The 27,999-nt window shown below is 39.9% G+C and overlaps 1 protein-coding gene across 5 annotated transcripts in view; it reads right to left on the reverse strand.

Moving 5' to 3' along the window:
* EPB41L4B (erythrocyte membrane protein band 4.1 like 4B) overlaps window positions 1-27,999 on the reverse strand; it is a 170,019-nt gene that overhangs the window by 28,220 nt on the left and 113,800 nt on the right. For all 5 annotated transcript variants that reach the window (XM_048313122.1, XM_048313113.1, XM_048313127.1 and 2 more), the window contains exons 19-22: window positions 18,101-18,168; window positions 4,834-4,938; window positions 1,839-1,977; window positions 1,325-1,402 (exon numbers count right to left, since the gene is read on the reverse strand). In XM_048313122.1, the coding sequence (XP_048169079.1) occupies window positions 1,325-1,402; window positions 1,839-1,977; window positions 4,834-4,938; window positions 18,101-18,168 (390 nt within the window). The remainder of the gene's footprint in view (window positions 1-1,324; window positions 1,403-1,838; window positions 1,978-4,833; window positions 4,939-18,100; window positions 18,169-27,999) is intronic.

Genomic DNA, 27,999 nt, shown 5'->3' on the forward strand with positions numbered 1-27,999 from the left:
AAGGATAATCTAACCTAGACAGAATCATGGAATCACTTATATTGGAAAAAGCCCTTCAGATCACCAAGCCCAACCCTAACCCAGCACTGCCAAGTCCCCCCTTAAACCATGTCCCTCAGTGCAACATCCACAAGCCTTTTAAATACCTCCAGGGCTGTCGACTCAACCACTTCCCCGGGCAGCCTGTGCCAATGCTTTACAACCCTTTCAGTGAACAAATCATTACTAATGTGCAATTTAAGGAGTAATTTGAGGTCGTTTCTTCTTGTCCTTGTCACTTCTGACTTGGGAAGAGACCGATACCTACCTCGCTACAACTTCCTTTCCGGTAGTTTTGGTTTCAGTCTGCCTGTGTCTTGTCAAGCCCCACAGCTCTCATCCAGTGGTAACAGGACACAGGCAGTTACTTACAACAACTACAACACTGTCTCTGAAGCAAAAGGCACAACCCCACAGCACCTTTCCCATACTGTAAACTAGGACCTAACCATGTAGTGAAAGCAAGGCCCAGGACAGAATCACCTTACTACAAAAACATTTATGCCTGAAGTGTAGGGCTGTCCTTGCCAAGTTTTTATATGTTTTATCTGTGGTTTCTAGAAGACAGCAAAAATGCCTTTGGACAGCAGAGGAGCTATCTGGCATTAGAGTTATTTGCAATGCAGGATGACTTGGAGGTTGTTAAGGATCGTATTATAATTATGGAAGAAATCTGCTGAGAATCTGAGATGGAAACATTGAGATCACTGAAGTCAAGAGGCTTTTTGACTTCAGTGGGACCGGCATCTCTCCCTGGCTTTTAAGCAAAAGTAGAAATCGTCTACATCCAAAAAAAGAAGTTAATAATCAACACATTATAGACAATTCTGTCTGAAGTGAGGAAGAGCACCTTGCTAAAGAAACACGGAAGTGCAGATACACATCTTTGGATTGGCTATTAGGTCAGGTCTGAACAAAATTATGGGGAAAAGAAATGACTTTTCAGACAACTCCCGAAAGCAAACCTATAATCACATTAGGAATCTGTGTTAAAGGGACAAAGAAACTTGTGAAACCAGTGCAGCAATGTGTAAAGATAGGAGGGAGAAATAAGAATTTATCCAATAATAAACACATTCAGAAGATCAGCCATAACACTTGTTGATGTGCGCTGATTTTCAGAGGTTCTGAGCTGAGTTTGAGGGAGGCTCAGGATCACTGAATATCAAGGAAACTTACTTTATTTCTGTGCACTAACACACTGCATAGTATCCCTTATGTTTTAGCTGCAGACAAATTATTGAAAACTTTTACATTTTCCTAGTTACAAACTTAAACTATTTACCATTGGTGTGGCCTCTGTGAAATCCATCAGGAGGTCACCTGGCTCCAAAGCAAATGTGCTTCCAGCATCTGTGGAACTCTAAAGGCAAAAAAGAAACCCAGCATTGGAAAAAAGGGCCATTTAATTTCTGTACTTTTGTTGGTTATTTTTGTTGGTGTTTTTTAACTTCTTAAAGCACAGATTGCCAAATGGATTTAAAATTTCACACCATGGTTTTTTAGGTATGGCTACCTAAAGATAGACAACAAAATTATGCACCTTTAAAATCAAGATGATTAATCCTGATCCACTTCCCCCTAATGCTGATGAAAAACTTACGGATTTTAGTTGGGTCTTAGAGCAGGCTCTAAATACTTCCTTACACAACAAATTCAACATATCACTACAACTCTGCATTAAAAACTACTCTTAAATGTAGAATTACTCCATCTAGGGAAACCTGTTACTCACAGCTCCCTCCTACCCTTCCTGAATCATCTCCCAAGTGACATAAGTTCCTCTCTTTGTGTGTTACCTTGCCACCGGGCGAAACCTGTGTTTGTCCTTCCGATGTTTGTGGCGTACACGTTTTCTGCGACACAGGAGATGCTGAAGACACTGGTGTTGATGCTGCTGCTGCTGCTGCCAGTGCTGGAGGAAGGTCATCTTCATCACTGCCGTTGATAAAAAGAGACAGATTTTCTCACTAGAAAATGCCACTGGACTTTTGACTGCACTTGTGTCAGAGGAGGCACTGGTAACCTGTATGTCTGATGTAGAGCTTTGAAGTGAAGCTCCATTTACTCATCCTTCTGTAATGCAGCTACCTTTTCAAGTAAATTAGATTTTTTTTAAGCTTTAAAAATTCCTTTAAAATGGATTGCCTAGGTGCCTCTCAGATTCAAATGGCAATCTTATGGTTATTAGTTGCAAGTAGCATTTCTATGGATTATGTATATATGCATAAATGAACTGACTATATATTACTCCACTTTAATGTTTATTCTTTTCTATGGAGGCTGGCAGCATTGATAAGAACAGATGTGGTCACATCCATCCATGGATCTGACTGCTTTAATGGCTTCAGACAACAGCAGATTTGATGCCCATTATGGAGTTAGTCTGTGCTGCTATTTTCAAACTGTTTTCAAGGAATTTGATTGACTCCAAAAAGGATGTCTTTAGAAACATTCTTGTGAGGGTATCTTTTTCCTGTCCCATTTATTCCATTTACAGAGAAAACATTTTATATGAGATGAGGTTGCATGCTTCCCCTGGGCTTTAGGCCATCAAGCTGAACCCTTTCCATCTCACCTGCAGTCACTACTAAATGAAAGCCAGTAAAGAATGTTATACCTTCCTTTACTTTTGTAGAACCCCATTGACTACGTATCACTGGGATCAGTCAGCCCTGAATCAGGATGTTTCCAGCTGTTAATTGCAATTGGATGGAGGTAAACAGAGTCGTAATTTGGCCTACGGAAGCCTTATTACTGGGAATGATGTGTGAAAAGGAAAGACTACAGATTGACAGTTTAATGCACAGTGAAAAATAATGAGAAAAATTACTTCTGCTCATAAAACAGCACCAATTTTTACTACCAATTAGGTACAGTGCACAGAAGCCTGCCATGCCAGCTTGACAGATACTTCCAGAACAGAACTGTACTTGATTTAGTGCCACTTGAAGGCAGCATGCCTGGGCAACACAAAAATCTTCAAAACTACATGACATACAGGTTACACAACCTTATGGTAGGTTGCCTAGTAATGTTTTTTAATTATGATATAAAGTTTTGGTGATTAATATTTTCTTTTTCAAACTTCATTTTTTATTTCTTCTGGGTAAGGATAGAATCCAGCACCACAGCATGCACAGTACACAGGTTTTATGCTGGAAAGAAAATGTGAAATCTTTTGGACCTGTTGAATAGACATTTTATTAATGTAACTAGCCCAGATCTGGGCTGTTGACCTAGTTAATCTCTCTTTCAGAAACATGTAGCTGACAATTTCCCAGTCCTTGATCCCCACTCTCAGCAGGAATACACTGGCACCCTCCCCATCCTTGCTGGGTAAAGCTGCTCTGGTGTATACAAGGAAGTGGAAAAATAGGGGTTAGGGTCAATTTATCAGCCATCAAGCGATCAGCACACTAGCTGTAAGACTGAGAATTGGCCTTCACTGTTTTACTTCCACAATAATCCTTCACTATTTCTTCACATTTCCCATATTTGCATTCCAGATACAAGATAATTTAAATTGAATAGAATTTGGGTTTACAAAACAAACAAAAAAAAATTGCAGCCTGAATTTTTAACTAGGTAGTCTTTGGCCCTACACATGGCCCCAGCATAGGTGACACCTATGGTTAGATGTGTTTGTCTGCTGTTCCTCACACCTAATACTGGACAACTGAAAATCCACATGGGAGCAAGACATGTTCAAAACTGTTCATCAAAACTTGATCAATCAAAAAGTGATCGTGTGTTTCCACATGCCAGTCTTGGCCTCTTGATCAAATACTAATTTGGCTAATAGCTCATTTTCCTCCTAGCTTCAATTTGACTCATTCTTTTATTTCTTCTCGTGAATAACTTTTCAGTTTTGGTAATGCAGATTGTTAAAAAGACAATGTTATTAACAGTGAAATAGAAAATAACTACATATTGATATTTATTAGAATCCTTTTGAAGAGACAGAAAAGAAAGTTGATATATATTTGCTGACGTTAGAATGTTGAACTCCTGGAGGGGCTAAAAGTTGCCATTCCACACAGAAAGCATACATATTTTTCTTCATTATGGATTTGGTATTCTTCTACTAGTAAGTTTATGCTGGCATTATCCCTTTTCCCCCAAGTTTCTGGTGGCCTAGTCTGTCTTTTCAAGGGAGGACAAATCAACACGGACTTTCACTTCTGCTCAGTACCTCAGATCTCTAGAGACTTTCAAGTGGAATGAATTATGTGTAAATGGGATGCCAAAGCCCTGTAGACACAGATCACTCTTGCCTGGACTAAGAGAATTAGCTTTTCTGGCTGTAGCTGTAGCCAGCTCAGCAATTTCTTCATGTGACAAATCACAGAGAGGGCGGGTGTGCTTTCTGAGAGGGAATGGCTCACTGCACAGCTTGATGCCCCAACAACTAAAGACTGTTTTCCTCATTTTGCAAATGGGATTGTAATGAAGCTGACAGAGGCAGCTTGCTCCAGCTCACACCAGGTCTTTGACATTTCACGTGGTAAAGAGGTTTTTAATTCCTAACCCATAAGCTCGGGAAAAGGTGGATGGCCTGCAATTGGTGGCCTGCAATTCAAAGGGTTAGCAACTGTGCAGGAAAGGCAAATTCATTTTGTATTAAAAGCTTGAAGATTCTCAGTGATGAAAGGAATGGTATCAGTATAAGATCATTATCATGTAATTGCACTCATGCCTTTCAGAAGGCATAGCTAGAGCAATAATTAGCATCCCCTTTCATTTTCAGCTGTAGTAGGCAAAACCACAAAGATAGTGCTGTATGTTACTCACAAACTGTACTGCCTCGTTAACTTCCTCACACGAGGAGCTTTAACCTCCTGCTTTTCTGTAGGGACAGTTGTTGGTGTAGTTTCAGGTCTCACTGGAGCTGGACTTCTAAAAATATCAAGAAAAACATACGTCATACAGGCTCTATTTAAACTACTTCAGGCATATCAACAAAGTTCTAACTCATCAACGCTTATTTATCTTGCAAAGTGGCAAGTGCCCATTGAAGTTCATCTTTTTGTTCCATTTATAGTTCACAGGCCAGTGTGTGTGTACAGAAAAGGATGTGTGAACTCACCCTCCTGTGCTGGGCATACCATTTATAGAAGCAGCCACTGGTTACAAACACAGAGCCTATGTGAAAGACCATGTGGAAATGTCACTGCTTCCAAAATACCACATTTTAATAACAGACCAGCATTTCAGTCACGTCAGAAATATTTTTACAAAACATATGTTTAACCAAAACTATTTCATGAATTGTGAAACCGGTTCTGCTTAAGATAGTTTTTACCTGAAATTAAACATTATCCTTCCGCATTTGAAAGAGCAGCTCAAGGGAAATGAACTAATGGATTTGATCCAAGAAAAATGATCAAATCTTTTCCTACTTGCTAGAAAAAAGCAAAATACAGATATCTTTCAGATGCTCATTAATGTGAAATGAAGAGCTCCAGCAGAGGACAGATATGGCAGTAAGGAGGTCCACATGAAAGAATCTTCTCCTTAACCATTTATCAGTAGAATTAACTCAGGCCTCAATACAGGAATTGTAAATACTAAATACAGGATCCTCGTGACCTTGGGAGGAAACAATTTCAACCAAGAGCTCGAGGGGCATGAAGACACATGAAACATCTTAAATACTGCTTTTATTTGAAGCAACAGGTTATGATTAAATACACTATATGTGTACTATAAACATAATAAATATGCCAAACATTAAAAGAGTAATTGGAAAGTCTTGATTAACAATTTGTGAAGTGGTATTCTGCCATCTAATCTGAAGTCAGATTCTAAACTAGCAGCTTGAGCATCCCTACTCCTTGCTGGTGGGATTGCTCATGCACTGAGATACATGCCACAAATGGCAAAAGTTTTTCAAGTCTACTTGCGTCGTATTAGCTTTCTAAAGCCTTAATAAGACACGCATGTTTAATCTTCACAATTGCAGATCCCTCTGATGCCCCTGTGTGTTTTAGGCTTCATTAACTCACTTTGATAACTTTGAACCTGCTGTCCAGCTACAACAGAACCTACTGAGATGGCACAGCCTTCAGGTTATATATTCAGTTTTCCTAAATGTTTTTAGTCTTTGGAGAGGTCACAGAGCATAAGATGGAACAATGGAAAGTATTAAAGTACAAAGGGCATAAATAAATCATAAACCCAACTACTAATACCACTTCTCATAAAACAACTTTTGTCAATTATTTTCCTGCTGTTTGTCCCCATTAATTTCAATAAGTTAGTAAAGATTTCAAGAAGTTAGTAAAGATAGCAGTAAGATTCATATCTTTCCTTTTCCCCAGTTCAGACTTCAAGGTCAGTCATTTATATCACGGATTTCTCAATGACATTAATGCAGAACAATCCAGCCAGATATGAAGACCTTTTGCTGAGTTTCTTAGGCTATTAGGCTGGCAAATAAGGGGAAGATAAGCAAAGAAAAAGCAAAAGCCCAAATCATCTGGTTTAGTCTTGAATTCAGTCAATCTGACCTGGACATCTGTGAATCAGCACCATTATGGAAACTCCCGAGGTCATTTTCATCAAGTAAGACTTCAGATTGGAAGACAACTGTAGCTCTTCTTTTGCTGAAGCAAAGGTAGCTTTTGACTACTGAAAAAAATTACTAGTTCAATTTACCCAAACTGATTTCCAACTGAAGTCTGACATAAGCAGGATAAATATGTTAAGACACATTAAACAACTGATAGTCAGATTCTGAAGGGGTGTGAATGAATGTAATTATTATGTCATTATTTTCAGTCCAAGTATATTAGCTGACATTCTTGCTCTGTATGAGTGGTCCTCACAACTTTCCAATAATTTTGTAAGAGGGTACCTTACAAATTTTAAACCTTTTCATCAACACAGTGAAAGCAGAAACAAAAATAGTGGTATAAACTGCTTGAGTTGAATAATATTTCCTCAAAGTGATAGCAAGAGATGCACTAATGCTGTGAAGGGGTTCAAGAAACAGCAGAGTGTAGAACAGGAAAGCTGGTAACAAATCTATTTCCAGTTCATGGGTACTTCAAATTTCTTAAGACAACATTATAATCTGTGATGAAAGTAAGTCAGATACTTTCACACAAAGGAAGATCTTATAATTTCAGCTCTTTTACTATGCTTCATTTCACAAAGCCTATATATCACCTTTGGAATATCATGGTTTGTAATTTAAAGAAAAAAAAAGGGGACGATTTGGGGCTTTTGAAGCAGTTATTTCAATTGCCATGATCAAATTTTTGTTTGAAAAAATGTAGTGCAATTTTGTAACTAAAGCAGTTTACAATGACTTCAAAGCAAATTATGAAACTCACTTATACATATGAAAAATTTTAAAATTCTAAGTCTGACTTAGTGCTGAAAGAAATGTTTAATAAGAAAAATTTCACTCAACTGTAAATAAAATATTTGAGATACAAACAACACTTACTCTCTAAACCAACAAAAAGGTGAAAAACATTATTTTCCTTTGAATGCTGCAGATTTTCAAGTGGGAAAAAAAAGTCAATTAAACATTAGACACACCTACTCCTTTTTGGTCATTGTAATTGCTCAGATGAACTTTACTTCTGTTTTGTATCACACCAGTAAAGTATTCCACTTACTTATGTTGCAAAATAAATACCATTTTAAAAACAAAATCTTCTTTCCCATTATGATAAAATTTTGCCATAATTTTTGTTAGAGGCTGGAGGCAGCGACTATCTTTCCTCTGATACTTATCAGGCCTCTGGGGGAGACACAAGCACCATTTATTGCACATTTTGAGAAGCTGTGGGTTAGGTAGGATGTAAATTTAAGTTACCTCTGAATGAAAAGGATCCGTGGCAATGCCTCTACCCAAAGAGACCATTAGCACAAAATGAAATGTTAGACTTGTTCTACCAACTGCAGAGCTGGATTTTTGCCCTCATTAAAACCTTGCTAGGTTACCTCTTTCCACACCAGACTGAAAATTCCATGACAGCTCCTGTTTCATCTCCAAACACTCTTCCTCAGTCTGAACTTGCTCAAAACTGTTGCTACTCTCTTGTCAGGGACTAGATACAAGAAGTGCTCAGCTTGATCAACCACAGAGTCTGATCTGTGTTTTAAAAATGGCAGGCTTTTAATATCACAGGAAGTCTTAAAAAAAAATCTCATTGATATTCCAGAAAATGAAGCAGAATAACTTCTGTTATTATCCTTTGATTTCTACAGCCAGAATTCTTATATGGAAAGATATGATTTTTGAAGAGAAGCCCTGTAATTATTGCAATTATTTAAATAGAATGATTATGTGCCGATATCACCATTTTGAGTTTGTAGTCCTATATAAATTACACAGCTATATAAACTGCTGTAGTCCTGTACAAACTGTATACCTTGAGAAAACCTCAAAGTGTTAAAGGATCAGTGGGACTCAGAATTAAAGCGAAAAAGAAAACGTACAGCGTATTACAGTTCCTTTAGAAGGCTCTTTTTCAATGTCATTAATTCATAAGATACCTTTTTCCTGTAACAGTACCCAACCACTACTGCATACAAATGAAGGTAGTGAACCAAGACAGAGTTACTTAATGACCTGGCACCTTACATAAAAATCTGTCACTTCCTGGTGAGAATGACAATAACAACCACGAATGTCAGCAGGCAGTGGCAGGTCATCAGAAACTGCCTGTGCACTGACAGCCCTGGCACACTCCTGAGCCACAGCCAGCACACTCTCCTGAACTAGCTTCAGCCTGTTTCACAAGCCTGCACAGCAACACAAACATGACCTAGAGAGAGATCCCCCCCAAACCCAAGGAATTTGTTTTGTTCTCAGAGCAGCAGCCAAGAAGGCGACTGAAACCAAAACTGCTCACAAAAAACAAAATTACGCTGTTGATCATTTCAAGTGACCACAGATGTTCACTGGTTTAGCTTGACTCTTCCTTGGGGACAGAATGCATGTGCTCATGCTGAGGGACTCAGGGTGTCCCACCCCACCCTGGCTCAGTTTGCAAGGCTGAGGCTGCACTGCTCCTGCACCACCCCTTTGTGTACAGCGGCTTCCACAGACAGACATGTCTTGTCCCCTGCTCAGGCGGCTCTGGGTAGACCTCCACACTTGTTTGAAATGTGGCAAGTGAACCATGTGGAAGTAAATGATTGTCCACCTAATAAACTGAATGACATTAAATAAATTCTCTTACCCTGGAGGATCCAGTTCAGGATTTTAAAACCACCAAAGTCTGCTGGGTGAACACAATTCCTGCATTTTTCTTTAACAGGCTTTATCCTCTTTGCTTCTGTTTGTGCCTATTTTGTCATTTGGAACAATCTCTCTCCCTGTGTCCTCCCAGACTGATGCCAAGAGATAGAGGCTAAAAGCCCCATGATTTACGAGGATACAGCCATCTGCATGAACATTGACCTGCTTCCAGGTGCTGACTCACGGAAAAGGAAAAAAAAGCCCCAGAGGCTGATTTTTGCTTCAGAACTCCCTTTGAGTGGGAATATGATAGTGAAAACTTGGGAAGGATAAGCAAAGAAGAAAGGAAACAAAAGGAAAAATATTTGATAGATGCATTCTCCAGTATACTGAAGACATAGCCTAACAAGCGAAGCAAACACACACAAACACTCCGATCTTTCCTAAGTCTGTGCTCTAAGGATTTCACACATTTTTTTTTTCCAAAGGTCATCTGAAGTTAAGAAACAATATGTTCTTTTTCACTTTGATAAGGCAGCTTTTCTCAGAAGACAGGTTAGCTCTTCAAAACACTACTTGGACTTTTTAAAGCTACTGCCAGTATCAAATTTTCTGAATAAAGATTTTTTTTTTTCTTCTTTTTACTTCCCTTACCCTCCTCCCTATAGATTGAAGATGTGTAACAAAGTTCCTTGCTACAGATTGTGTGCTTACCTTATCACTTGAGTTCTGTTTCTCGTAAAGGAAAAAACTCCTCCCCCTTCCCTTGCCCTTATAATGCAAATGTATGTGCAGTCTAGACAAAAATACGGTGCTCCTGTGGTCCAACAGATAGATATTGATGATACAGAAATTGTTCTTCTCCCACAGCTCGGGCTACTGTAGGAAGTCAACACCTGGTATCTGAGGTCAAACGGAGCTACAAATCCTACCCCTTCTCACATCAACCAGAACAGCCATGGTGAATTTGGTGGTTTCCAAGGAACCTAGGCACAGTTTAGGGGACATGGCACAGTGCCAAAGAAATGTACCTCAGCTGAATCTCATCTGAAAGGTCAGAGTACTGCTCCAGTACTCAGTAGTTCCAAGGTTAAGAATACAATTACAAACAATTCATCAGCACTTGGCTTCAGGCAACGGGTCAAAGGGGTCTTTAATACTCAGAATGAAGTCAAAGAACATACCTAGGTGTCCTATCTGCAATCTTTAATGCAGACTGGCATGCAAAGGCTATTCAAGAGTTCAGCTTGAAGCTATGACTTTGATGCAGAAATTACTGGGTGAGGTTCCTGCAAAAAGCTAGAGCAGTAGATCCATTAACCTGTCCATGGAGTGAGGCCAGGGTGATGTGTATTTAGATATTTGGTTCATCTTTGGAAACATTGGTTGAAATTTTTCAGTTGGAGAATGATTCTTTATTATTAATTTTTTTTAAGGTAAAGATTGAATAAAAAAAGACGAAAAAGGAGCTTTTAAAAAGCGATTCAAATTTGTTAGGAAGAAGCCAACACAGATAATGATTTTAGTTTACCTAGAATATTTCACAACACATTTAGAAGGAGAAAATTAAATGCAATGTTTCAGACTCTGCCTCACAGAGTTAACTCCATTCTGAGTTTAAGGAAACACAGCCTGCTTGAATTCACTGAAGCTCATGTGAGATAAGACTAAGCACATAATTCTTGATCAGCTTCTATTCTGAACTGCCTGAAAGTTCTTTTGTCTGTATCTAGTTTTCTAGGGAACTGAAGTCTTTGACTTGAGGAAACAAGCTGCCCGTAATCATCCAGGTGACATACCAGGTAGCACGAAAGCTACCCTGACATTCACTGGAAAGCATATGTATAAAAACAGATACTGAGGTGCTAGTTCAAGATCCTAATTGTGTGCAGATTAGGCAAACATTGATACACTTTGTACCTTGCTTATATTTCAAGAGCACCTGCAGAGAGACAGAGTTTTCTGAAAAAAATGGTTCAGGTTCAGACTGCAGCAGATATGTCAGCAGGATGTTAGCTCAGGTAGCAAAATATGACAATTTAAGTGTTAATATAGTTTGTGCAGGTGAGAACAGAGAGGGAAAAGCACAAGACTGCAGACATTACTTTGAGAGACACTCCTTCCTTGATGATACATGCAAGTTATATTTTAGAAGTATCACTTAGGTCAGAAAGGGTGTCAGACATTTTCCCATACATAGAAAGGCAGCCAGACTCAAAGCCCAGTGTACCTCAGAGGCACAAGCCACAGCAGGTTAAACACATTCTGACAATCTGTACAAGCAAAGCTTACTCTGCATTGGGCATTCAGAAGAGTGCCTGAGATTACTTCTCCTGATTCATCTGCACCCCATAAAACTTGATATAATTTAATGTTTTCCACCCTTCTTTTCTGGTGTGCAGCATCATCAAGCTCTAGGAAATAACATTTAATTTTACGTTACGTGTTGAGCAGCTCCTAATGTAATTAGTCTCAATGTAATGGCGTAATTTGGTTTTGGACGGGAAGATTTACAAAGAAAATTAGAATAAATGAATGCACAAAGCACCAGCTGGTGCTTATACCTACTCCCACATAAGAAGAATATTGCTATTTGCAATCCTATGAAAGATGGGATAATTTGGATAACAAGGATCAACAAAGGGTGATGCAGCAGTTGGTCTAAACAGAAAGAAATCCACAGACAAATCCCGAACCATGTGGGATATAAAGCCTGCCAAAGCTGGCAGTAATCTAAAAGCATATTTTAAGAGAAATAAATACTGCAGTGCATAAATGTACCACATGGTGCATGACAGCAAGTGGCAACAGCAACAAGAACAGTAATAACTGACCAGCCAACTTGAAGGCTTCAGCTGAAGAGGGCTCTTAACTGACAACTGAACTTGTGTTTACACTTTTGATCACTATTTTGAGTGAGAGGCTGTGTAATCTCCATCCTCCATTCGGAGGTGTTCAAAATTCAGCTAGACAAATGGCTGACTTGATCTAGTGTTGGTGACAGTACTGCTTTGAGCCCTCATAAAATGAAGATTAATGTGTAGCAGATGAAGAAGGTATTAGTGTTTACATGTACCAAACATATCATATCTAAGCTTTCCCCAGCAGCACATGAACATGGAGAAAAGTGTATATTAGCAGCAAATCCTGTTGCTAGATAATTCCTGTCTTACAAATTTTACTTCAGTTGCTTACCCAACTTGTTTAAGTTTGGGCATTTTTACCAACATTTCTACTGTTGGACTTATCCCAAGATTAAAGTTTAGTTAAGCAAACAGGCTATGCCCAAGGACAGCCAGTATTTTGCCTTGTCCAAAGTAGTAGCAATTCCCAACATCCAGACTATTTTGGTGTAATTCTTAACGCTGGAATTCCTGAAGAGTTATACCTGGACTTTCATCCAGACATGTTTGAAGAAACAAACAAAATAAGAAAAGTGTAGACCTTTCTCTTAAATATAGTCCGAATCTGTATGTGTGAACCTGCAAGTACATGCATACAGGTATCCATGCCATAGGCTTATCCACGTGGTCATAGCCAGAAAGAAAACATACTTCAAAGAGTTTTCAGGAGCATAGCTTTCACATGTATAGGTGCTGGGGAAATTGTACAGATGGTGCTTCTGTCTGGCAAAGCTTTGAATAAGAAAACAAATTCTCTGGATGGTGTTCTGTGGTTAGCCATATATTCATTGTATTTAATAAATTAGGCACGCTGTCAATTATGCAATAAATTTCTGGAAAGAAAGTTCAAGAGTTTATCTTTCTAGTATCCATCCCTTTACTGAGAAATGGGGGAGGTTTATAAAAAGGTGAAAAGGTGACTTTGTGATTCACATTCCCTTGTTATTCTGCAGGAGAGAAACCTCCGTGTCCAAACCAGTAGGTGGGATAGGCCCCTGATCAAGAGGAAAGTGTGACCAGAGGTGATAGGAAAGCTGCTGACAACATTTTTCATTTTTCTGTTTTGCACAACACTATACTTCCTTCATTATACAAATGTTTCTGGCAGACAGCTGGAACCCTGATCTCTCAGGGCTAAAAGAATCAAATACAAAAAATCCTAGTTGGTGGAGGCAGGGGATGAGAGCCTTACAAAATCTATACTTAAGAACATTCAGTAATCTCAAACCTGAATTAAATTAGATATCTAATCAGCAAATTCTCCCTCAACACTTCCATCTGGACACAGAAACAGATACCTGGGTGTAAGGAATTCTCTAACAGATAGGAAAACACCTCTGCTGCTTCCTCATCATCCCTTCTGGATCATTTGCCACCATGACAGGTTCTTCTTTTACAACACTAAAGAAAGAACTGATCTGTTAGAAAGGCTTTTCTAGCTCTATTGTAAGATGAATTTGTCTTGTTCTTTAAAAGGACTGACATGATCACCATGATCACCCCTTCCCTTGCACACTTGGGCTCTACATCCCAAAAGAAGTACCATTAAAAATCCTTGCAAATGACTGCCATTACGAACTCCAAACTGAACCAGTGTTGACACAAACACATTTTTACTACATGCCTTAACAAAGCATGCCTCACCATGTGAAGTGGTAACTGCAAACTAACAGTATCTCTTCTTCATTCAACACAGACAGTATAAAAAGAAAAAAAAAAAAAAAACAGTGAATACATAAATAGCACTTCTTTTTCCAGGTATTTCTTCTTCCAAAACACAATGTTCTGTTCTGCCTTGTCCAAAATGCATACAGCCCAGCTATATAGTTACTAGTGCATAGTTATATAGCACTTCTTTTTCCAGGTATTTCTTCTTCCAAAACACAATGTTCTGTTCTGCCTTGTCCAAAATGCATACAGCCCAGCTATATAGTTACTAGTGCATAGTTATATAGTACATATTACTTTGGTGTTGAAGAATATGTGCGTGATTTCAAATCTGTTACAACAGAGCTGTAATAAAGAAACGTCTGACTCTTCTTTGTAGGATTCCTGTGTTTTATCAAGGTAACTTGTGGCTCCCCTATTTAACCTGCTAGAGAAATTCCTCTCCTGTTAGCTGCTCTCAGTTGACTTTGTTCAGCTGAGAGCTCTGTCACGTGCAGCCTGGATGGGTCCAACTTCCCTGTAGCCCCTGTCCAGATCTGCTGCTCTGTTACGGGTTATCAGCAAAGCAGCAGGGTCAGCAAGGGGAACGTACGAATATGTCCCAATTCTTAGTGCACTCTATCAGTCTTAACTGAGGATTAAAGAGGATGTAAGCTAGAGCACTGCAGCACATACTGTGTTACTGAGTCACCACCAGCTTTTTCCTCATTTAATGTTGGAACTAGCGCTTGAAACAGTCTGGGAGAAAAAAAAATCCTATCCCGAGGAGGAAAACTTATAGAAGTATGCAGCATTGCTCTCCAAAATCAGGGATTGAGAGAGGACTGTAGTCTGCTGTGATCCCACATCCTCCTGCACCTTAATCTGTTGTGTACAGGTTAGCTATTATCGGGAAGATCAGGAGACAACTTTGCACTTCCAGCCTGTGCACCGAATGACAGCAAATTTAGCAAGGTCTCCACTCCTGAAAGCTGACAAAATAGTGTTAATTAAGCTTCAGCTCTGATTTTCCCCTCCAATATTTAAAATTACTTACATAAAGAAGTGTTTGGAGTTTGCCAGAAGACATGGAGAACAGGTGGATAAACTGCCTTTAAAACAAGACAACTAAACTGACAACTTTGCATAAGCACAGCAGTATCCTGAGGCCATGCCCAAGAAAATGACTGGAGACTTATTTGTAGCAAAAGTGGCTATACCACACAAAAATATGAGTAATTACTAGTTGAACCAGAGCTAATTCTACAAAGAGCTGTAGCAATTGTTAGCCAAATTGAGTCTGTCGTGGCAGATGCTAAAATAATTGCTGAGGGAGATTACAGGCTATATCCAAGCAGTTAATTCATTAGAAGTGTAATATTCAGAATGGCAATGGAAGAGCAGACAAAATGGTAGCAAAGAGAGCAGAGTTTTTTAATCAAAGAAGTGCTACTACCCTCCTCTGTCATCCTCTAGTTCCTTATTAGTATGAACAATTCATGCTTCAGTTACTGCTCAAAACTGCATATGTTTGCTTACTAGCCGGCCTGAACAAATGTCCCTGTGTCTTGGGTTTGGAAAAAACAGAGCATTTTTTAAAGTTTTGTAAAGTCATCAGTGTGAAAAATACACAAAGTCATTGTCCCAGCTATAAATCCCTCGCATGACAAGAGTGGAGTATTGTTAAAAAGCTGTGACAGCTACTGGTTTCAACTGGCAAGATATTTCAGCAAACTAACAGTCATCAAAGATTCATAGACATGTTGTTTACAGAAATGTCTGCATGGGCACTTTCAGGAAAAAAATATATTCCATGTGGAGGGGCTTTTTACAAGGGATAGCTTTGCCTGTCTCTGCTGAAGAGAAGAGAAAAGAGAAGAGAAGAGAAAAGAGAAGAGAAGAGAAGAGAAGAGAAGAGAAGAGAAGAGAAGAGAAGAGAAGAGAAGAGAAGAGAAGAGAAGAGAAGAGAAGAGAAGAGAAGAGAAGAGAAGAGAAGAGAAGAGAAAAGAGAAAAACTCCCAGATAATTTGTCTCCCGGTATGAACTAACCCTTGGCTCTACTCAGATGCAATTCCTAGCAGAGCAAGGCTCATTTATGTCCATCAAATTCCACAAGATAGAGGTTATAGAGGATGTTATTGGCAAATAGGTCACATGCTGGCTGGCTGCAAAGGTGCATATATCCCTGCAGAAAGGGTAGCTGCTTGAAGGAGAAAGAGAATGGTTAGACATTGGATTAATTTTGCGTTTTTATCTGAGTTCTGAATGCAGGCTGTTAAAATTGGTCTATGCCTTAAAACTGGCTAAAATTACATCCCAATTCCCCAAGCATTGATTACTTGTATCTGTGCACCTCCAGGACACAGCAATAAAAGAATACCATTTTATTTGGCATAACTGACTGTAGAGGAAATGATGCTTGACATAACACAGTAAAAATAAATATTAGAAAAATATACACCAGAATCCTGCATACCAAGAACTCCAAAGTGACTTTTACAATTTTATAAGCTTGGATGTGTGTGAAAGAAAACAGTGAAATTTGCTTTGCACCCAGGTTACCAACCTTACTTCATGCTGAATAGTGCTTTACGTCACAAAGCACACCATTCATTTACAGTTCAACAAGATGCAGCAGGAGAAAACCTATTCCAAAATGTGGAGCAAAAAGGCTTTTTGACAGATGTTATGCAGAAGTTCAGCAGAAGTGATTAAGGAAAACAAGTCTGTAGCCACATTCCCAGTCCCATAGGAATATACAAGTTAGGTCCTCCTGAACTGCTTCTGGAAGTGACAGCAAGCCAACAAAGGGTGTTGTGGCAGAGACAGTGTATGAAACCTATTTCTATTTAACAAAGAAATAGGTCATTCTGCCGTGTATGTGATGAATTTTATTAAGAAAGAAAAGAATTTTCTTAAGGAAGTTTTGTGGAAGTCTAAGAAGAGCAATGTCACAGGAGAAAAATGAGCGATTCTAAGTATCAAACAGACTTTACAGCCTCTTGGACAAACAAATGAGAAAACCATGGCCTATCAGGTGAGAAATTTCAGCTCTGCAGGGTATCCTGAGATGAGAGACATGGGAAACTGGGAATCACAGCTGCACTGCAAGCAGTGCAGGCAATAGCTTCATCTCTCATGTCTCCTCCTGCCTCAGCACCACCAACCATCCCCACCATTCTTCTCTAGGTAGCTGCTTTCATTAAGCAAACACAGCAACTCTGCTAGCCCAATCTGATCAGAAAGGAATTTCTGAATGAAGTGGTTTCTGAAGGCTAGTGCAGATTTATCACTCTATGGGAAAGATATACATTTGAAATAAAGGTTGACAAATTTTCACCACTGTAAGTGTTTCTTTTGGAGTTCAGGATGATTTAATTTGTCAAATATAACTCATTACCCCCCTCAACTAGATTTTTCTATAAGGTGATTAAATGTCTACTTTCTGTTGCAAGAGTCACCACCTGAAAGTTATAAAACAGTATCATGAGATGACTCGTGCTCCGGTCCATATGTATATTACACATACATGAACACATATAAAAAGTAGATACACTGACATAATTAGCTGATTATCAGGCATGCTGTAAATCCATAATATTTTTCCCTCAAACTCTCCCATCAGATTTTGACACTGAAGATGTCCAAAGTGATGGCACTACCACACACACAGAGGCAGGTGATTTCCAAGTGCTCCTGCTCTAACCTCCTCTCTAATCACCTGCTGGGAGACAGCATACTGTGCCACTCAAATAATGTTTACAATTAATATGCCTCTTCAAAATGGCCACTCCAATAGAGTATTTTCCTCTATCAACAGAAGAAAAGTACAATCAAAAGCAGTCACTACAAAAGCAGCAAATGAGCCATTTTTCTGAAGGCTGTATACTAAATGCCTCTTCTTCTGCAACAGACCTTGCACAAATCACAAAAATGCAAACATAGGGATATTCCAGTTTGGACATCTATCATGTTTCTTATATAAAAGTTATGAAAACTGATTTATTTTTATATAAGCTTTTCTAAGATTGTCACTAGATCTGATTTCTTATCCATATTCAAATATATACACTCAGTCTGATCTTTAAAGTTGAGCTTCCATCAGTTCTTAAACTGTATCTGTGTGTGTATAAAATAAGCACCATTCTGACAGCCACCTTGTCCTCAGGTCATTGCATGGTGAACTTTACACAGCAGCCTGGCGATGAGCAGATTGAACTGTAACAACAGGTTGAGATAATGTTTGGGAAATGCCTCATTACATCATACATTAATTTTATGTTTTCCCTACAGACAAGAAGCAACAGACCTTACATTAGGGTCCTGCAGACTGGAGGTCTTACTGGGATTTACAAAAGAGGTCTCTTCTTTCACAGCCTGTTAAAAGAAGGAGCCAAAGTTTAGTACAATGTCCATGCACTTAGGAAAATACAACTGTTTATTAAAAAAAAAATTCCTGTAAGCACCTCAGAAAACTGCAGCACCCAAAATGCCTATTCTGCTCAGATTTAAAAGCATGATCTTTTTGAATTTTCATCTCCTACAGCTGAGATTCACTGTGATGAGCTACTATGTACAATGAGCAGGGCAATAGTGTAAGGAAGAGATTGGTTCTGGAGGAGAAAGAAAGGAACACTGACATTTATGGTTCCTCCAGAAAGCTTTTGAGCAGAAATCATACAAAATCTACACAGACAAACATACTGCAGTTGAGCTGTCCTTTCAATTGGAGTAGAGTAAATATTTATGTAGTCTAACTGAAATAATGATGCCAACTTTTCAATCAGTCTTTGAGAACCTAACTGAAAAATGTGATCCCCTACATATATTCACACTGTATGCACAATTCACAGAAAATCTCACCCACTACTGCTCTCTGCTAAATTATAGAGTCCTGTCTCTCATATGCCATGTGTCTGTAGAGTTGAAAATACTAGTATTGCAAAATAACTTACATGGAAATTGCTTTATCACCTAGGAAATGCCCAATCTGGGCAGGTGTTGATATACTCTTCAACTGAGATGCAGTATTCCACAATCCATGTGTAAATGCTGGTGTGAATGCAACACTGACCCCCCCAGCCCCCCCCCCCCCCCCGGCCCCCAGAAAATACTGACTAAAGAGACAAGAGTATCTCCAAATCAGTCATGGACTTCTCAGACTGTGACATTTGCACCCTGCTACATGAATAGAAGGGAACTGGAATGGTCCCATGACAGAGGGATTTTTCAGAGTTCAGTAACTGACCCACAGTAATTTGAGGCCATAGATCCAGATCAAATTAAATTTAATGTGTCAGTCTAATCCTCTTAAAAAAGGATGAAACAGATTTCTTCAAATCCATCAAATCCAAATCAAAGGATTTTGCAGACATGTAAAAATATTGTAAATGTTATGTAAGACCTTCCACTTCCATTCAATGCTAATTTATATATTCCATTTGAGGGTACCCATAAGAAAAGAAAGCTGAGTTTCTTCTATATCTTAGCAACAAACTAAAGGAAAAATATCATGGGGATACTCAGTGCTTGGGGAAATCACCCAAGCTGTGATAGTTTTGGGTTTGTTTTCCCCTTGTGATGGAGGGAACAAAACCCTCATTGCCACTTCCCAGATCATTATTTACCAGATCATCAGCCATGGTGGGGAGAGACTATTCCAGCTTGTACACACAATAAACTGTATGGGCAATTAAACTGGAACCTCTGGAAGCCTGGCAGAAAGTGAACTCTGTTCTGGGCTTATTCCAGCCCAGGCAAGTACCTGAGGTGATGGATTTGAGAGCATTTTGAGACAAGTCCCTTAGGAGGAAGTTCATCCCTTCCTATTAGAGTTGTTGCACTTTGGATATTGATACCAAACCCACTATCAGCAGAGAGAAGACCCTCTGACCCCATCAACAGGTTTGTCCCTCTCCTAGGGGGCTAGTTTACACAGAAGAACCTGGTTTACAGCTAGGTTACATGGAGGAGAACAGGACCAGCAGTAGGAACTGAAGAAGCTCCACTGCAAAGTAGTGCCCTTACATCTTTGGGGTTAATCTCCCTCAGGCAGAGGTTTCCTCAGTCCTGCACAAATGCTCCAGCAATTAAGGAATCAGATAAATGTGGGACATAATCACACCACAACCATCATTGTAACTCAGCCACCAAACATTTTGCTGCTAAGATTTTCAGTGACTTAGTGTCACATTATGAATCATTTTGGGATCAGGAGTGCAATTTAAAAATTTCAATAAACTTGTGGCTTTAAGAAATTCAGCTCTGCTTTAGAAAACTTTTTTTACTGGTTTTCTAGTAGCTCTGTCTAGCATAATGTTTATTCAAAATCTATTGCTTTCTTGAAAGGACAGAAAAAAATTTTTTAAGGACTCAAGAGAAAGTATTGAAAATCATTCTTTGTCGGCATAGATGAGCAGTGGAAGCAATATTTCTTTGTGCTACAGAAATTATAATGCTTTTTATAAAGCTGTTTGGTTTCTGAAAGCTGTAAACATGAATCCAGCTGTCAGAAACCTAATACAAAGTCTCTTCTTCCAAACTGATGTCTTAACAGCATTTTATTGTTAAGCCTGTCAACCTAGCTGCTTATTATGTGTCAAATTTGTTACTTCTTAAAACTATAAATTTTAGTTTATTCTAATTTTCACCAAATTAATTAATCTGCATTTTAAGATGCACTTGAACACAACAATAGAAAAGAGATTACACAGATCAAGAATGCAATGCAGGGGCTGTGACCAGTAATGAAATTATTAAAATTCCACCTACTTAAATGCTATAAGCCATGGATCTCATTAGCCAGCTGAGAGAGGCTTCGCCGTGTTAGACCCTTGGTTTCTTCTCAGCTCTGTGATTACATTACTGGTCTGTCTTCTCTGCATTGGAAGGCTAAGCCTGCATCTCAAGAAGTCATATATTCCTAAGCAGCATGACCAGCATTCTCCATCAATGAGGAATTTCTCTTGGTACTAATTTTCTGCATTATTACACATGCTCTAGAGATCAGAAAAGACTCCTGTATCCACAAGTAAGCACTGCAGAGCAGTGAGCAAGTAATCCTACTCTAAACTGTAAGGAGAGAGGGAGCATACAGAGAAATGGGGGGGCCTGAACAGCCTCAGGTGGTGAGGCCTGCCCTCAGGGTGCCATGGGCAGGTACAGATTGACAAGGATGGGCTCATTCTTCTCACCTTATGCCTGTCCTCCCTATCTGTGGAAGAACAGGCATGGGAAAATATTATACTTGCAAACCCTTCTGCAAAGGGCTTCAGCTGTCAGAAGGTGTACCACCCTTGCTTCAGTGAGGGCTTGTTGGCTTTTGGGTTGTTTGTGTTTTTCAGAAGGAGGTCAGTAAGTCATCAAGTGGCAGCCTGTTGCTTTTATCTTTCTTCTTAACACTGCAAGTCACACTCACTAACCACAGAAGGACTTCCTCAGCCTTACTGAAAAGATGTGACTGTAGAACAAGGGTTATACTTGTAGACAACCCTTACAATATAATTCCCAGATGGTTTGCCTTCATTTGAAAACAAATGCATCTGCTGGGGCCAGGATTTGTGCTTCCATTGCAGGATGTCTTCCAGCAATGGAGCAAGAGGGTTTAGGCAAGGGTAGCAGGGGATGCCTGGTGGGGAACGTACGTAGAGAGCTGGGCAGAGGCTTTCACCCACTGAAAGCCCAGCACTATGTAAGAAATACAGAGGCAGAAACAAAGCATGGAGCTGCTTAGATCTTAACTAAGGAACTTTCTCCCCTCCCACAGAGGCTGCTGCTCTGAGGGAAAGATTTCAGGGCATAGCAGACCTGGAAGACTGATTTATACAGAAGCAGATTCATTTAATAATTACCTAAAGAGAAACAGGCTACTCTTCTGGCTACCAGACTGCAAACCAAATTAAAAGTTGAAACATATAATCCATCCACACAATGCCATTCTCTTTTTTTATCTGCATCAGGCCCAGGGCAAACAAAAAATCATTAATGTTCTGATTTCATATGCCATTAACTTTCTGGATGGTGGTAGAAAAAAAGGGAAAGAATTACTTTATCATTTTAAGCATTACTTTATACTATTTAGGGACAAGAAACATGACTGGGCAGCAATGCCATTGTACTGGCTCTCTTCACAGAGGATTGCTAAGAAATATGAGTTCCACCAAAGGACGAAAAAAGGAGAAAAGTATCTAAGTAATATCAGATTTTGCCCACAGCTCTCTAAGCCATCTACCAATGGGCAGCCTGGAGTTCTCAGACTGCTTTTCAGTCAACTCCTGAGCCCTGCTAATCCCTGCTGCTGTCTTGACAGCCAGGTCCTTTGGAGCCTTAGAGAGGGGGTGATTCTCCAGGGATGCTACACCAGACTCTGCTGAGCTTTCTAGACAGGGTGGGAACACTTTCTGGCCCATGGGAGTAATCCCATGCACAAATTCATAAATCCTGGTGGCTGGATTTGCCTAGTGAACAGCAGCTCCTTTGATTTTCTTCTGAAGAAAGAGTTAGCCCCACGACAGTGGAGGAAAGAACCTTAAAATGGGAATTGGTTGCACTAGGCATGTACCAAAAGGGAAAATACAGTAAAGACAGAACTCTAGGTGCAGCCATCTGTGATTTTGCCTCCAGTGGGGCACTGTGCAAGGCAGTCTGTGTTTCTCATGCCTCAAGCAAGTGCCATGGGGAGCTAGTGCCATCTGTGTCTCTCCTCCATCACAGGGGGCATTGCTGCGGCTCTCACCTCTACTGATCCAAAATAGGAATACCTCGGATAAGCAAAAGAACTGCATGATGGATCAGATCACTGCAGCCAAGGGGGAGTGTGAGGTTCTCATCTGAGAAAGACAGGGTCTAGAAGGCTCATAGGAAACATATGATGGCTCTTATTTAGCAATTTCACAGAGTTCTCAGTTGCAGAAAGGAAGGGTGAGCAACACAGCTTTCACATGTTTGGAGATCTTCAAAGGTAAGGAAGGAATGACTCTCTGCAGGGCCTTGAAATACTTCTTTATCTTGGTTCTTTATGAATCTGTAATGATGCTAAGGAGGCCTGAATCATATTTGATTTTTCAGCTCTTTATCAACACTTTTATCTTTTGTCAGCCATGCCAAAAAATGTTGGCTGATCTCATCAGATAATAGTGGCTAAGGAACACGTCATCAGGAAAAATGTTCTGCCAAGGTAAACCTACCTTGGTGATTTAATATGTCAAATGTAACTTTTCGGGCAAAAAAGTATGATGTTTATGTCTCTTGGGAACAGACTACTATGTTTTTTTCCCTCTGAATGAGGCCTGGCACCATGGGCTCTGGCAGGGCTCTTACACATCAAGGCCATTAACAGTACTTGTCTCATCATGTACTGGCACTTAGAGACATGCCAGAGAGGAGACACAGCTGAAATACCCTCAATGTGCTCTCAGAGTCTTGTGACACCACTGCCACATTTGTATCCCAGGGAATAAACTGAAGCTCTCATCAGTTCCCACATTCTGTTTACGTAAATCCTCACTCCCCTTCTGTACCTCCAGCAAGGCTGCCACATCATTTCCTCAGTTCCTACTCTGATTTTGAGGTATCATTGCTGACACACTTCTAATGAGCTGCCATGTATCATATATTTATCACACACAATCAAATATTGTATATATACCTGTGGCACCATCAAATTCCTGTAGCCTCACTTTTAAAGTTGAGCAAACCTGTTTCCACGTAGCAACTGAACACAGAGAATTTGAAGCTGAGCCATTTTTAAATGCCATTGTTATGAACAATTATAACTGATGCAATGTTACACTTGCTGCTGTTCCAGTTGAGAGTCCCAGCGCAGTTGCTTCTTTTTACCTAGCCTGAAACTTGACAGTGAGTTTATTGCTCATCCAAGTGGGTGACTAACAGCAACAGCTTTAGCAAGGAAGGCACAGTGTACATAAGGAGCTGTGGAAGCTTCCCCCACAGCCTGAACACCTCAGCTGTGACCTGTTATACTCACATAATTTCAGTTCTGATCTCTGTGCAAAGACTGTCAAATTGTGCAGTAGCTCGGTGCTGTGAATAAGGATGGATGGAGGGAGGGAGGAAAGGAGGAGAGGGAAGCAAACTGCACCTAATTCATGACAGAAGGAGCCTGAAATGCTGGAAAAGCTGATCCTTTCAAGGTACTTAAGTCAATATCTAGTGAAACCTAAGAATTCCTCTGGGGATCCAGAAGGATTTGTTTAAGTCCTATTATAAGAAAGATCGCATATGATTATAAATCCTCAAGTGTCTTCCCCTCACCTACTCTATTTTCATTCATGACCTGATTAGGGTTTGAATCCAGATCTCCTTAAGTGAATAAAGCTCCAAAGACCCAGCTTACATAAAGACAGTGGATTTTTTCTAGAAATACATGGCAAAAGCATCTGGAGTTTGAAGATGACAAGTCCTTACACTGGAATCTTTCCTTAAAGGAGACAGAACACTAAAAAAGACAAAGAATCGTCAAAAATGTAGCTACGACAGACTAGCACTGTGGATCACCTCACTTATGCACCTTTTCTACCATAAATAATGCATAGACCCCACTCTCATTTACACTGCAGCCATGGCTTGCATCTGTGTAGAGAGCACAGGATGACACGGTATCCTGCATGACCTGAGGTATTTTCTGTACCATGGTCCAGTCCTTTCCTCAAGGCAACTCTAGACAGCACAGGCAACCTGCTCTTACTCAGGTATTTGCAATACTTAAGGCAAAACGACATGATACTGGGCCTGTACTTGTTTCTAGGACAGGGAGGAAAAAGAGAGATGGCTATCGACTCTGGCCTAAAAATTTACATGTGTATAGGCTTGTCAAGAAAGTTAGTGTGTGAAAAGAGTTAGAGAACTGAACGTCCCTTTGTTCAGCCTAAATATCCCTTTGTTTACTGAGAATCAAGGCAGGGGAATCAATGGCTGGGTAACCCAAACCTGGCTGACTGAAGATACCTCTCCCTGGCCAACAGTTTCCATTGGGGTTGAAAAGGGAGAAACAAATGGGATTTTTTATGCTCTTTGTAAAGAACCCTGCATCTCCAAACCACCTTTTCTCACCACTTTTTTTCTCAGCAAACAACCCATAATGTTCGGTGAAGAACAGCTCAGTAGTATTGTCACCTCTATTTGTCTTCTATAAACTGCATTGCAAAAATGTACCTGCAGAATGAGCTTGGCCTTCCCTTGTCGGAGACAAGGGGAAGATGCGAGTGATGCAAAAATCAGCTGTAGTAGAAATCTGTGAGAAACGGGATCCTTCCCTGTGCTAACCTGCTAGACACACATCAACCCAAGGATTTAGGAAAGCCTGGGTAACAGGTGCAGAATACAGACACCACTTGTGGATGACAAACTACTAGAACACAGCACACGCTGCCTGCCAAAATAAAAAGCCCTGCTGAGATAGCTGTACATTTGGTCAGGAGCCTGTGCTTAATTTTAAGGATAATTGAGATTTGTCCGAAGCCAAACTGGATATAAATAGCAAGTGAAAGCTGCAAGTATCTTTCTTTCATCACTTGGGCCTTGAACTGTTTGGCAAAAGGGACTCTTTGTGATACTAACAAGTCATTTCTGCTCAATCACAGCATATCAGCACTGACTCATGCAAGCTGCAAAGGGGTTTTAAATGCCAGGGAGAGCTGGTCTTTTGTATTCTGACAGCTCCTTACTGCTGCTTTATACCACTCCCTCTCAAATGAAGAGTCTGGAATATATGCAAAAAAAAAAAAAAAAAAAAGATATGTCAGTTGCTTCACAGTGTTTAGGGCTCCCCTGGAGCTTAATTATGTGGGAACTCTGACATGTAGTCTGTCAGCTAAAAGGTGGCAGATCCCTGTGGCACAGTTTGAGAGGTGTGTTGTGAAACATTACTCATTTGCTCTTGCCCTACAGGTAACTGTATGGCATGTCCTGCGCAAACCACAGGTTCCCACAGCTGTGTGTGGGTTCCTCGCGTTTTTCTCACCTCCCTTGTCCATGGCAGTCAGCTCCTAGATCCAGCTTCCAGCATCCCCATGCACACTGCAGCTTGATTCTACCTTTAAATGAGTGGCACATAAATATTCCCATCTTCACCAAATAAAAAAAACCAACCCTCACTCATGTTAGTTTTCTGCTGCTCTATAACACAAGCAGGACGAAGTGATCAGCACCATAACCTTACAAATTTTCAGTCCCTTAAGTCAGGGCTATAACTATGGGAGATGTATTGTCCCCTAGGAATGTAATAAACAGCTCTTCAGCACAATTCTGAAATGAAGCAGCACAGACACAATATTCCAGAATATATTTTCAAATGTCTAGCATCATTTCCCCTGGTTTCATTCTGTAAATCATAAGAACTGGAATAATTTATTTCTAAGGCTCTCTCTTGTGTTGGTGCCTAGCTGCCATAAAAAAAAAAAAAAAAGAAAACTACAGAAAATTTCTGTCCCAGCTTGCATTTTCCATTTGCAAACATTTACTCCATTCTCCGAATTAACAAGGAACAGCTTCTTCTTCTACTACATGCAGGAGGTGCTTTCATAAACTTGTCACATCCTGATGTTAGTAGCATATGGTATTGAAAATATTCCTACTGCTTGAAGGGAGAGCTGTTACAAATATTTCAAGCAACAGTTTGTTAATTTTGGATGCGATCCTATAGTGCACCAATATTTTTCTCATGCTTTTAAACCTAACCATAAAATGAAGATGGTCCATGAAGTTTCAAAAAGGATGAGTTAGACCACAGATTTTTGGGGCCCTTAGAAGAACATTTCCTTTCAAATACCATGTGCATAAGACAGACTGTTTCTTTCTTTCTCCTTTTACAGATTGGAGGAGCAAATCCTCTTTTATTTTTTCTGCTTCTTCTTATTTTTTTGTGCTATCACAAATTATGGGAATAACTGTGCTCTACACGAGGAAAAGCAAGGCTGCCTTGCTTTACAGCTTGAGGAATATAGGCTGTGCCTTTGAGAACCAGATATATTTCTTGCTCTGGCTGCCTAGTAAATTGAAATATGACAGTACAAAAAAGAAGAGATGAGAAATTGGAGTGTTACAAGTAAGGCCAGAAGGCAAGACTTCTCGGGGATGTAATATAGAACTGGCATCAAAAGACAGAATTGGGCAGAGGATAACATCATTAGTCCTCCAGATATACTGAGCAGCAAGATATGTCAGATGGGGTCAAAGAGGGGCAGGATCACAGCCCTGGGGGAATACATTGAGTTAAATAGTTGTCTTCCATGAAGAAAACTATTCCTTCTCTGCTCCCTCGAAAGGCTTCTGTGTCTCTCAGCAGGGTAATTCCATCCCAGCCCACTTTCCCCAGAAGATGACTGAACTGGCACTGGGAAATGGCTTAGCTACTGGTATTCAGCTAGTTATTTGGGGGACTGGGGGCAGGTAGAGAAGATAACTGGGTGATTTTATGGTATTTGATATGCTGGTTTATCAGGTCATCCTGTAGCTGCCTTCCCTTCTCCCGTCTTCTAGATGATAGATGTTGTGTTTCTACTGATTCCTTCACCATGAACACTTTTCCTACCCTTTTCAGTGCTTGTGTTGCCATAGCTTCTTACTGTAACAGCTGATCATTGCCTGGTCTCTGCCTGCTTATTTTTGCAATGTATCTGAGAAGGGTGATCTTTCATAATTGACAGGAGGGGAAATCAAGTGCAGAAGAACTCATCTCTAGTTACACAGGCAATTTTGTAGCTAAGCAGGCAGTTGAATGAGGATTTCTAAGATTAAGGTGACTTCCTAATTTACTGGTTATAAATTTTAAACCATACTTTGCCAACACTGAAATCTTCAGAGATTTCAATCTGAACCGTAAGCAGTTATTTTTCCACGATGTATGCTACACTGCAACAGTCTTCTTTACTTTCCTTCCCCCGAAACAATAGGATTTTTCTCATTGAGGCCAAGTCTACAGACATCTACTTAATCCAATCTGACTTTTAGAGCCTTGTGAAAAACAACACAGGCAAGAAGGAAGAGAGGAATGCTCAGTTTGCTCTGAAAGTTACTTATGACACAGCAGCAGCTAAAGAATATGGTTATGGAAGAAAAAGCAACCCAGGATGGCTTCCCTTGGACAGCCTCAGATGGAAAAATTAAGGCAGGGCAGGTCAGTTGAGAGATGCATACATTAAGCACATTTCCTATCTTGCCTTAATAATGTTGTATTCTGAATGCAGCAGC

This window comes from Corvus hawaiiensis, chromosome 1 (genome assembly GCF_020740725.1).
Source record: "Corvus hawaiiensis isolate bCorHaw1 chromosome 1, bCorHaw1.pri.cur, whole genome shotgun sequence".
Taxonomy (NCBI): Eukaryota; Metazoa; Chordata; class Aves; order Passeriformes; family Corvidae; genus Corvus; species Corvus hawaiiensis.